Below are 12,615 nucleotides of genomic sequence, written 5' to 3' on the forward strand. Positions count from 1 at the left end.
TCCCATTTCTGCCACCAGGAAAACACACTCAGTGATTTTCCAGTTGGACCCACAGAGCAGCGTCTGGGAGATGGCTGACATGGCAGCACATCGCCTGCACACACAGCTACTCCCTTGCAGAAGCTGTGCTGTTTAAGTCATGTAAAAGAGCATGTAAAAGAAATGGTGACAAACTGGGAAGAGATCACTATTTTTTTCTGTGTTAGCACTGCTTGGGAAACTGATGTCCACTCCCATCTGGAGAACCAGAGGAACATCAAGGAGGCCAGAAGGGAGCAACCTGGGGACCACACAGGGAGGGGGAAACGAGATCTGGGTGAGGAGTCATCTCCTGCAGACAGTTTTGTTTGCTCCTTGAATCAAATGACATCACCTGTGGCTCTGTGCAGGACCAGCAACAAGTTGATTGGAAGTGATTGGTTTGAGTGAGGCCACAGTGGAAACTGCAGTGTAATTGATGAAGAACTGTTTCAGGTGGAAGCACTGGGAAGGAAAGGACCTTTCAGAGTTTGTGGGGGCAGACAGCATGAATGGCTTCATTCCTCAGCGTCATGGGAATGAATTCACCCTGCTGCAACATGACTGCATAAGATCTCCCTCACTTCCTGCATTTCGGGCAGATGAAGGGGCACTGCTGCTCATAGGAAGGTACATCATTTGCTCCACCAAATCTCACAGCATTCTGGTGGGAGCAACGGAGGGTCTAATAAAGTAAGCCTTGGTAATAGAGAGTATGGGGATGGCAGTAAATGTTCTGACCCTAATTTCTTTCTCTGCTTTTGCTGGTGTTTTAGAGGTTGCACTGCTGAGTGCTAGAAGTGTGGATAAAACATATGTGGGTGATATCTAGTGAGTTTGAATTTGCAGAATGGAAAGATAAATAAATGAGGATGTGAGGAATCTATTTCTTTCAATGCATTCGCAACGTATCTTGTTTAAATCAGCCTAAGCTGTAGGTTTGAAGTGACCAACAGACGTTTAATACCTCCCCTAGCACAGCTTGAGGCCATTCTCTTTTTCCTGTCACTGTTACCCGGGAGAAGAGGCCACCCTCACCCCACCACAGCCTCCCTTCAGGTGGTTGTAGAGAGAAATGAGGCCTCCCCTAATCCTCCTGCTCTCCAGACTGAACAGCCCCAACTGCGCCGCCCTGATTGGCCCGATGAGGGCCCCCTCCCCTCCTAGGGCGGAAGCGGAAGTGCCGTCTCCCTGCCCGTATCCAGAGAGGCGCGTGCGTTGTTGCGGACGCGGGGAGACGGGCAGAGGCTCCAACGGCCCCCCGCGCATGCGCGTCGCGACTGCGGAGCCACCGCGGGGTCCCGCTGTCGTCTCCCCGCTCGGCCCGGCCCGGCCCCGCCATGGTGCGGCTGCACGTGAAGCGCGGCGATGAGAGCCAGTTCCTGCTGGAGGCCGCCTGCGACGCCCGCCTCGCCGAGCTGGCGCCTCTCGTCGCCCGCATTTACAACGGCAGGCTGAAGGTGCAGCGGCTGTGCGCAGGTACCGGCCCGCCGCGCCGCTGCTGCGTGCGGGTTCTGGGCCTGCGGGTGTCGGGAAGGGCTTCGCGTCCCCGAATTCAAGGGAGCGGGGATCCCCGCCTCAAATCCTAGGCTCTGTGCGGGCTTTGGCTGCGTACGCGTTTTTCTGAGAGGGTTTTGTAAGCGGTGTGTTCTTAGTAAGGCAGATTTCTAACCTTGTGATCTAAACGCTTGACCAAGAGATGCAGGAGCTGGCGGAGCACGGTGCGTACTTACCTCTCAATATGCAAGGGCTGACGGATGAGCAGATTGAAGAACTGAAGTTGAAGGACGAGTGGGCAGAAAAATGCGTTCCCAGTGGTGGGAGTGTCTTCAAGAAGGATGAGATTGGACGAAGGAACGGGCATGGTAAATATGGTACAGATGGGTGTCACTTGCTGATGCCATCACAAATGTGGAAATTGTGATTCTGAACCTATCTTTTTGCTTTGCTATCCTGAAAAGAATATAAAACCAATCAGCAATTGCATACTTAATATCTATCAGGCCAGCAGATTAGCCAGATAATGTTTGTTTGCCAATTACTGCTGTCATCCTATCAACAAAGGATGCTAAAGGCATAGATTTGTTAAGTGGTATCTATTTAATAGCCTGTTTTCACAATGAATCAGCAAAGCTATCATTTACGTGGGCTTGTTTAGCTTGGAAAAGAGAAGGCTCCAGGAAGACCTCATTGAGGCCTTCCAGTACTTGAAGGGAGCATATAAACAGGAGGGGGAACGGCTGTTTACAAGGGTGGATAGTGATAGGACAAGGGGGAATGGTTTTAAACTGAGACAGGGGAGGTTTAGGTTAGATGTTAGGAGGAAGTTTTTCACACAGAGGGTGGTGGTGCACTGGAACAGGTTGCCCAAGGAGGCTGTGGATGCCCCATCCCTGGAGGCATTCAAGGCCAGGCTGGATGTGGCTCTGGGCAGCCTGGTCTGCTGGTTGGTGACCCTACACACAGCAGGGGGGTTGAAACTGGATGATCACTGTGGTCCTTTTCAACCCACGCCATTCTGTGATTCTGTACATACCTAAATCCTAGATTAGGACCTAACATAATGTTGATTTAAAAGCCTAAGTGGTGTTACATCTCTTCAGCACATATGGTATTTAACTTCATAACTGTGACACTTGGAAGTAAATTCCAAAAATAAGCAGACAAGTGCTAGAATTCTTCCAGGTACTCTGGCCTTAACTCATGGTGCATGTATCAAGCACCACTCCCCCTCCACTTTGGAGACAAGAGGATGAAGGCTGTCTGTGCAGCAGAGGCTCTGTCTTCTTGCGCTCTGTTCAACAACCCTGTAGGCATGGGTTGCAGGGCAGTTCAGTTAAGGAGGAATCTTTGAATAATGCAGCTTTGACTTGACATCCACGAGTAGCTTGTTCTTAATATCTTTTGGGGGTTTGGGGGTAAATAGTTCTTCTAATGCAATACATTCCCCAAGCAAATTGAACCTCTCCTGAATTGTAATATACAGGGATGCTTTCCCTCCTACCTCAGCCAAGTGGTTGAGCCTCTCTCGCGTGCTTTGGAGTGCTCATTTGTGTTCAGAATTACCACAGTTATGAGCATTGTCAGGCCTTATAGTAAAAATTAGCAGTCAGCCTTAACATGAAGATACGACCACTCTGACTTGTAGTCTGGGTAAGGCATTTATTTGTTAGCAGATGGACTTCTTAATATTAGCTTCTTAAATGGCTTCTTAATATTAGCAGTTATAATACTGAATATGCAAATGCAGGCCAAATTAAATGATGCATTTAAATGTGTAGCTGCAAATGAGTATGATTTAATTGCATTTTTGTTTGCAAGGAGACAATTTTTAAAGCAGTCAAAATAGCTATGATGTAAAATGTGCATTGTATTTGCAAATTACTTTGAGATTTTAATTAGGATAAAAAAAAGCCAGCAAGCTCCAAGTTGTTGTTTCTGATTAAAGCTATTTGTGCAAGAGGCAGAGATGATCCCTTTTGCTATGCAGAGTTAACTTTAGTCTGCGCGTGGTAGAATAATGCTAACTGGTGGGAAAGCCTTCAAAGCCAGGGCAGAATCCAGAGCCTAGAGACAGGAACAACTACAAAACATAAAAACCTTATCATCTGTTGTATCTTCATCAGTTAAGGTAAGCATGGTTAGGTTGAGATTGGACTTGATGATCTCGAAGGTCTTTTCCAACCTGAGCAATTCCATAAAGCACATCTGCCAGTACAGTCCACAGTAGTCAGATGAGAGAGAGTCTTGCTTTGGGTTGTGGTGAGTGTGAGGTGATGGCTGTTGCTTTTCACTCAGTATTTTTGTTTTCGGTGAAGTTCCCAGTATCAGTCTGATGTCTCCAGGGAACACGGCGTTTTTCTGTGCCCATGAGAAATGCTATTTTGTTTCTTAAGTTAGTAAGAAACTTGATACTAAAGCATCCGTGTGGTAAATGGACTACAGTTTAGCAGTGGGTATGTTTCTTGCTTTGTGGCTGAACAACGCAGTAGAGAATAACCTGGGCAGGCAGCTTGCTTGATTCATTGGGATTTGTATGTGTGTTTTGGTTGGTGTTCCCTCTTTCAGTTTTGCTTTGTTTAGCTTGTTTTTATAGCAAATATAGACTACTGAGTACATCTCTCTTATTTTCTAGCTCCAAATGAAAAAATGCAGCAGGTTATAAGAAAGACCATAGAGGAAGCCAAGGCATTAATCTCTAGGGTAAGTTTTCCAAAGCAGCATGTGATACATGGGACTTTCCTAATAGGGGCCGCGTAGTTACACAGCTTAATTAAAAGTGGACTTTTTTCAGTGCAAAGGCAAACAGTTTTTGATTAATATCCTGCAGCGATGGGAATAATCTAGCAGAAACTCACGCTTCTGTTAATGATTTTCTTAATGGCTTCTGGCAAGCTGGTTCAACGAGTGAAGGAATCAGGTATTAAACACCAAGCAAATGCTGGCAGCCGAGACCTCGCTGAATGATTAAATTGCATTTAATTTCATCCACACACTCCTAATTTGCTACTGATGCATTCTTTAGGTGAATGCTTGTCATGTTTTCTGGTGAAAATTTAACTGTGTACTGTGATGTTCCTGGAATAAAATACCTCTTGCTCACTAACACAGTCTTTTGACTGTTACCTGTGGCTAACTGAAACACTCTCATCTCCGAGATTAAGCCTTGGTTTTACAAGCAATCAGATGTGCACTCGGTCTCTGTGACTTTGTGTGCTTAAAGGTAAGCATGAGAGTATGCTTTCATGGGACTACAGTCTCAGCTTACCTTACCAAATGTGTGGATGTTCTGCATAGTGTCTCAGCTTTCATACAACTTTGAAATGCTAATTCAGGAACGTTTGTTATCAGATTAATGTTTTGGTAAATACTTTCAAGCTATTTTCTTCTCTTCTTCTCAATCCTCTGCTTCTGGGAATTAATAGGTATGGAAGTCTAAAACAGCTTTAAGCCATGTACAGATAGTTAATCAATTTTTAGTGTTGCCTGTGAGCTTGAATTGGCCTTCTTGACAATTCCGTTGCTGATAAGTGTGTTAATCTTCTGAGGCTGAGATACCAATTTGACTCAGTTAATGAGCTTATTAATGGCCACCAGGAGGCAGCATTCTCTTACTCTTTTGTTGTCTCGCACAAATTGGAACTGTTCAATCACTGAGGAAAAAGCTTCTGCTGTTCTTTTCTAGATGCACCTTGTATGGTTAGTTGGTTGTTTTCCCCTTTTGTCTGTTGCAGTCTGATTTGGAATGATCTCAGGGTCTTTCAGGTCATGAATATGCCAAACTTTACTCTTTCACTCACGTTCACCCCACATCTTACTGAAGACACAAGTTCTAGATCCTTTCTCTCGTCCTCACTTTAATTCGGCTTGAGCCTTGTTGGTGAATTGCAAGTACTTGGAACAAAAGGCTTCCCATCCAGTTTCTGCAGTCATATGTGTACATACCTGAGTGCCTGTATTCCACAGACATTTGTTACTATGTGCACCCTGCACAACTTAGGAAGTGTTTTACATATATATGTATGTTTGTATGCCTAATATCTCTGTGTAGACAGCTGTGTTCGAATATCCCAGTGATAAACTTTTAAAATCACTGTGAAGCTAGGTCTTTCTTCATATATCTCTGTGTGTGTCTACGTGTGTGTATATAAAAAATTATCCATGACCCCTGCCTGTTTTTCAGAAACAAGTTCAGGCCAATGTGTGTGTTAATCTGGAGATGGTGAAAGATGCACTGGACCAGCTCCGCGGGGCTGTGATGATTGTGTATCCAATGGGATTGCCTCCACACGATCCAGTTAGGATGGAGCTGGAAGATAAGGAAGACTTGGCAGGAACTCACGTATGCAGTCGTGTTTTTGTGTTGTATGTTGTGTCTGGGTTCCATCTGTGCTATGCTGTTGTTCCCCACTTTATCAGTTAAGGTGAATTTGTTTCCATGTGCGTGAGAAATTCTGTCAAGTATTATTGTCTGATACTTCATGTGAAAGCACATCAGCAGCTTCGCTGCAGTCGTAAGATGAATGAAGTGTATTTTCAACGTTACATAAAAGCTGACTTCAAGTAAGCCTGGGACCCAATTTAAATAGCTTGTCTGTTCCTCCTCCACCCCAGTAAGTTCTCCCATGCACACTCTTCACCTTGTTTATTTTGCCACAGGCTGGGCTTGAAGTCATAGAAGAATCCGAAGTGCAGTTATGGTGGGCAGGAAAAGAGCTGAAAGAAACAAAGCTGCTTTCCGACTATGTAGGCAGAAATGAGAAAACCACCATCATTGTCAAGATACAGAAAGTGAGTATCACCAGTTGATTTCTTTGTTATTCCTTCTTGGCAGTCCAATTCTCTATGGTAGAGAACTGTTATTAGGTGTATGAAATGATTTAGAATTAGATCCAGCCTAAGTGTCTTAAAATAACATCTTTTTTTTTTTAAGCTTCTAGTTTATTATATCTCAATTATTTTTTTTTAGTAATTCCTTTGCCTATCAGTTAAATATTCTAATTCCTATTACCTGCTCCATAACACTTTATGAAAGTGCACCAAAGAGATACTTAGAACTTGTTTGAACACAACCTGAAAAGCTTTAAAACACACACAAAAACTCAACTGGCTCTCAGTTCCATCTCAGTGCAGAGCATTAGGCAGAATACCTTTGTTAACTCTTATGTCTGTGCATTGAGAGAAAATCTCTGCAACTCCGTGCCTTCCTAAATGTGGTGCCCTGAGTTTCTTGATGGCAGGTCCTCAAGTTGTCTTGGTTGCGTTGTGAACTTGTCTTCTTTGAATACATAGGTTGTATATTTGGGGCCCAAACATCATAATAATCCCAGAGTCATCAGTGAGAATTCACTGAGTGCTAGAAGGAAAAAACCAGCTGCTGCACGTGCACTGCTCAGCTGTGCTGTCAGCTGTGCTTCTTAAAGCTCTGAAGCAGCTGAACTTCGTAAAGGAGATCAGACTTTCCAGACAGATGTGGTGAGACACATGTAGCTTGTGAACATAGCTCTGAGCTGAGTTCTGACATAGTGATCAAAAATTGAAGCAAAGATTTCCCACTTCCCCTCAGTTTATAGACGGGATGCTTTAGCAAAAAGCTGTCATTAAGTGTGTGCTGGCAGCTGACACCATGGTCATGTTCTCACATTATCAGAACTAAGAAGTAAGTAGATGGGGCCGTTTGCAATTTTCTAGACAAAGTAGTGCAGAACCGTGCAGTTCTGCTCATGTCAGGTGAGAAAGCCTTACTCAAGGGAAGAACTTTTGGATTTTCAGTTCACTTTCAGTGTATCCCATCCAAAGGATGCATTTATGAATATCAGATGACTGACGTTTCCTATGGGCGGTACTTGCCCATAGCTCAGAATTATTCTTGAGATTCATCTCACTTTTATGGCAGTAAAAGTTTCTCTGCCTCGGAAAGCAGGAATGGCTACAATCTGCAAGGGTGTGTAATTGGATTCCTTAAAGATTCATCAAGTGACACATGTTTTTGTCATTTGGAAAACCGGAATTGCTTTCTCTTTTCTATCAGACTGGCTGAAAAATGCTGTGGCTATTGAAGAGCCATCGAAATGCAGGCTCCCAGGAAAGTTGTCTTACTGTTTAATCAGTTGAGGGATCTCTTCAGAGAATGCAAAGTAGTATGGTGTTTTTCTTATCTCGCAGTGGATGCCTGCATTCTTGAGTTGCAGAGCTAATTTAAAGCAAGCCAGACCATTTTTGTTCCATAGGGGATTTGGCATCTTTATTTAAACTGTTCTGTTTGCTATTGTTGACAATAGCTATCATCAGCTATTTTCTGCTGCGTGCATCACTTCTTCCATGAAGATAATTGACTGGAAAGCTTTTTCTTTTATTTGTAGGAACAAATAATTTTTATTTGTAGTGTTTTGTAGCTGTTTTTCTTTACCAAGTTGTAAGCCATCTTGAGTCTATGTTAAAAGAGGAGCTAAAGATGAATTGGCCCATTCTGAGACACTGGGAATGGCCTTAAAGCTGAGAGATTTCTAATGTCTCTCAGAGCAGAAGTTTAAGTAAAACAGACTCAGTAATCCTGTTTTCATTTATTTTCCTGTCCTGAAAATCTTGTTAAATTTGAGAGATTTTATTGTCTGAAGAAAGATTTTGCTATCTCTGCTTAGCAGCTTCTCCTGCTCTTTTTATGAGGGCGGATAGTGATAGGACCAGAGGAATGGTTTTAAACTGAGACAGGGGAGGTTTAGGTTAGATATTAGGAGGAAGTTTTTCACACAGAGGCTGGTGAGGCACTGGAACAGGTTGCCCAAGGAGGCTGTGGATGCCCCATCCCTGCAGGCATTCAAGGCCAGACTGGATGTGGCTCTGGGCAGCCTGGTCTGCTGGTTGGTGACCCTGCACACAGCAGGGGGTTGAAACTGGATGATCATTGTGGTCCTTTTCAACCCAGGCCATTCTGTGATTCTATGATTTTATGATTTTTATCATAAATACCATCTGAAAGAAATGTATGCTTTCCTTTTCAGAAAGGACAGGGAGCTCCAGGACGTGAGCCTCTGATTAGCCATGAAGAGCAAAAACAGATGATGCTGTATTACTACAAAAAGCAAGAAGAACTTAAGGTAGCAATGTCTTTTTAACTGTCTTTGAGCTGTGGTAGCACAGAGACTAAGCACAAGTTCCTTTCATTACCACTGCCTTAACCTGTTGGTTCTGTTCATAGAAACTTGAAGAGGATGATGACGATTCATTTCTAAATGCTGAGTGGGCAGACAGCCATGCTTTGAAAAGACAATTTCATGGCGTGAAAGACATCAAATGGGGACCAAGATGAAGCTCCACAAGCACTTTTTGCCTCTTTACACTGTTTGGTTTGCAAAGAGGGTTGTTACTGTGTGTTAGATTCTTCTGACAGAAGCTGAAGTTGTTACTTCCTTAGCAGATGCCTGTTTCAGCCTTAGATTTTTGATACCTGTTTACATTTCTATGCAACTTTAGCAGCACTTCTCTGCAAAGAACGGAATAAATCCTGTTTGAGTTGATTATTTTATTAGAAACTTGTATTTTGAATATGTGATGTTAACGTATTTCATAGGTAATATAGGTAATAAATGTGTACTAAAAGTGAAGTCTATATAATCATTTCTTCAGAGCTGATTTTAAACTCATTTTAAATGACTTGACTACTTAGCAATTATTTAAGGAGAAGTTTTATGTATAACGTTAAGTTTTACACGTTAGATTTCTGTCTGCTCAATAGGGATTCTTTTCTACTGAGGCAGGTGTGCGTTCATGCCAGAAGCTGTGCAGCACAAAGCCTGACTGCCCTGAAAATCTTACATGAGGATCAACTGGGTGTTTTAAAGAGAGGTGAGCTATACCTGGCTGTGGACACTCACAGCCAACAGTGGTATCTTCATTCACACCTAGAGCAGTTGTCATTTTCAGTTCTGCAGTGAAGAAAGGCAAGCCAGCTAAAGCAGCTGGTTTGGTGTTGTAGTTTTTTATCGTACTCCATGTGCCAAGTTGCTCCTACATATGTATATTTGCCTTCTGCTTGAGCAGGCTAGATTATGTTCACAAGTGACCTCAATCTTAATAACAGGCGATTGCTCATAGCACATAGTTTATGTCAGGTTTTAATCTGAAATATTTTTTTGCAGGTGCCTCATCTTGGCACTGTGGTGCTAGGGCTGCCCAGTTCTAACAGAGTGCTTGTGTTTGCTGTCCGAATTTGCACCCACATTTGATATTTTCCATTGCTAGTTTTTTTGGTCTTATTCACACCCTAATCCTCTTGTCACAAGGGCTTAGTTGCAGAGACAAATGTCTGACACATTATCAACTGGAAGCTTCCTACAGTGCCAAACCTGCCAGTGCAACAAGGGGGGGGAGTAAATTCTGTGGTCACTGACTGTCCACTAAAAACACCTGCTTGTTCCTCTCTAGATTTGCAATTCTCAGTACCCCTGGCTTCAATCTCCCTGCTTGTTTGAGTCATTGTAGAATAACAAAGTACTTTGCTAAAAGTTTTTCTGTTACTACGAAGCAATCACAATTTTCTTTACTATTAGTATCGTTGAAGAGACTTTGATCAAGTTCAACTTCAATGTTTTCTTCAACTTGTAGCTGAGAACTACAATATAAAAAACCAGAAATAACGTAATTCAGTAAGGTATTAATGGTGGTTTTGCTACAGCGATTGAAGTTGTTTGGTAGTTTTTTCCAAGCATCAAATTTATAGTACGTTTTCAAGAAAAGAATCAGTATGTCAATATTTTATCCTCATATTTTAAACTACTTGGAATTATTTCTCTGTGGCAAGTAGCTAAAGCAGGTTTTAAAAGAACCCCTGTTTCTGCTGCTTGCTCAGATGAAAATAAGAGTCCTGTACAATTCTGCAGAGGTTTTAATTCATTCCCACAGCTCATGGCTTTTTTTCTTAACTTGTGCCTTTGCTGCCTTCAAAGCGTGGAGAGAAGAAAATCTGAAAACACTTCATTTTTTTAATATCATTGGCATTGTTACGATGCGTGCTCTCAGTCCATGACTAAAATTGGTAACACTCATTGAAATTGGTGTAAAATCATAAAAATGATTTCTTATAAAATTTACTAAGCCAGCTCCTGATAGCTCCTGCTTGTTGTAAGTGCTCCTTACAGACACAAACCCCCTCCCTCATCTCCCGTCTCTCACAGTGCTCTCCCTCGGTGAGTTTCATGTGGATGTTGATGAGTGTTTGAAGACATAAACTTAAAAACAGATTTTGCTCTGAAGGTTTTTTTGGGCAGCTATATATTTATATATGTGTTTTAAAGAGTTATCAAACGACTGTATTTTTGGTTAGCAATTCAGAGTTGTTGCAAAGCTGCTTCCTTCTTTTCCAGCAATGGTCCAGAGAATTTTTGTTCTGGTAGGCTGATATTAGGAGGAAGTTTTTCACACAGAGGTGGTGAGGCACTGGAACAGGTTGCCCAAGGAGGCTGTGGATGCCCCATCCCTGGAGGCATTCAAGGCCAGGCTGGATGTGGCTCTGGGCAGCCTGGTCTGGTGGCTGGCGACCCTGCACACAGCAGGGGGTTGAAACTGGATGATCTTTGAGGTCTTTGGTTAAAACTCAGGCCATTCTGTGATTCTATGATAGCATAGGGATTGCACTTGTGACATGACTGAACCAATGGTAGTAATTTATTGATGCACCCTAGTACGCTTAGGGGAGGCACTTACCTACTCCTCTTCATTTGCAAACAACTTTTTACAGTTACTTTGTCATAACTGCTCTCAGATTAGTGTCCTTGGCAGGAAGCTTCCCAGATGTTCTGGATCCATTGGAATGAATGCTCGGAAATACCCACCTGAATCCCTCCTGCAAGCAGAGCTTTCATCTCAGATCAGTGTTATTGCGAGAAGTTTGTTCGGTACACTCCCACTCTGTAAACAGCTGAAGTCACTGTTGGCTTGTGGCCATTTCATTTAACATCCTTGATACCAGAAGTATCCAATAGCAGTGACAACATGAAAAAAACAAACAGCTCAGTATCTATATTTCCTTGGATTGCCCTCATTAAACAGCACATCCACAACTGTGAGCAGGTAGTTTTCCATGAAGAAGCTACACTGTGTTGGTAGTGTCCTCCCAGCAGAGCCCTCTGGCGTTTGTATCAAAGGAGCCTAAGGACTTTTGTTACATTTCCAAGACTCGTTGAGAGTTATTGTTTCAGTGAAAAAGATCCTTTTCAGCTGTATTAGATGGAGGGCTCTGATCTCTGAGGGGGGCGTTTGATTATGTTGTAGTGTTGTCTTTTCCTTTCTTACAGTGAGGAAAAGCTGGTATAGGAAATAATTAACACAGAAGAAACTACATTGTGTTTCAAATACCTTTGATTGTTGTTCTCCTTTCTTAATGCTCACACAATGCTCTCATAGTACTCATGATAGCATCCGTAGAGCTGCTACGCTCGTTTGTTACAACTGAAATTGAATGAACTTACTGGAAAAAGATGAAAGAGCATTAGAACAAAGCACAGGACTGCAAGCATTTAAAGATCTGCTCCAAAGAATCAGAATTATGTGATATGAACGCTGCTCTTAGGTTTGTGAAAGCATTTTATCTTCCTTCTAAACTGCTAATTTCTGGGAGCTTGATAGCAGACATGCCCTTCTAGAGGGAAAAGCAGTTATCTGTCAAAGGCCACATACAGTGCAGCTTGGCTAAAATGTTTGTTTTGTGGCCATATCGCCGTTCTGATTAGTGGAAATTTATATTGCGTATCGTGGGAGTTGGTAATGTAACTGCAGTTCTTGGCACAGACTGAGGGTTCCCTGTGAAGGAGCATTTTAGAGTGCGACAGAGGAAGGCCTGCTCTGCCTTGAAAGATGAAGCAGGTCCTCACGGTCATTTCTCACCCCTGCATTGAATTGCTGTGACTTCTGCAAGTGTGCTCCTGTGCTTCGTTCTACTGCATGAGAGCCATGGACAAAAGCCACCAGGGAGCTGTGGGTTGGCTGTTGTACTGCAAAGTCATGGAATGGCCAGAACCCAACACAGCCAGTGGATTTTAAAATTGATTTTCTGGTTGTTTTCCCTCCCTGTTTTCTCCTTCTTGCAGCCTACATCATGCA

The 12,615-nt window shown here is 42.9% G+C and overlaps 1 protein-coding gene across 2 annotated transcripts; it reads left to right on the forward strand.

The window, feature by feature from the left end:
• The first annotated feature begins 1,209 nt into the window (after window positions 1-1,209).
• Window positions 1,210-9,122, forward strand: CFAP298 (cilia and flagella associated protein 298). 2 transcript variants are annotated; one of them, XM_052673941.1, is made up of 7 exons: window positions 1,210-1,497; window positions 1,716-1,892; window positions 4,154-4,221; window positions 5,702-5,860; window positions 6,178-6,309; window positions 8,520-8,615; window positions 8,717-9,122. In XM_052673941.1, exons 1-7 carry the CDS (start codon window positions 1,359-1,361, stop codon window positions 8,825-8,827), a joined length of 882 nt encoding a protein of 293 aa, XP_052529901.1. In that variant the 5' UTR covers window positions 1,210-1,358; the 3' UTR covers window positions 8,828-9,122. The 2 variants fall into 2 exon arrangements, with proteins under 2 accessions (XP_052529901.1, XP_052529903.1); XM_052673943.1 differs by having other exon boundaries at window positions 1,213-1,497; window positions 1,716-1,883.
• Window positions 9,123-12,615: the final 3,493 nt, after the last annotated feature.

Source organism: Tympanuchus pallidicinctus, unplaced genomic scaffold, assembly GCF_026119805.1.
Source record: "Tympanuchus pallidicinctus isolate F22 unplaced genomic scaffold, pur_lepc_1.0 scaffold14, whole genome shotgun sequence".
NCBI lineage: Eukaryota > Metazoa > Chordata > Aves > Galliformes > Phasianidae > Tympanuchus > Tympanuchus pallidicinctus.

Coding starts and splice junctions, on each gene's coding strand:
- CFAP298 (XM_052673941.1), top strand. CDS start 1,359: ATGGTGCGGCTGCACGTGAAGCGCGGCGATGAGAGCCAGTTCCTGCTG. Junction 5,861..6,177: donor AAGACTTGGCAGGAACTCAC/GTATGCAGTCGT, acceptor ATTTTGCCACAG/GCTGGGCTTGAAGTCATAGA. Junction 6,310..8,519: donor TCATTGTCAAGATACAGAAA/GTGAGTATCACC, acceptor TTTCCTTTTCAG/AAAGGACAGGGAGCTCCAGG.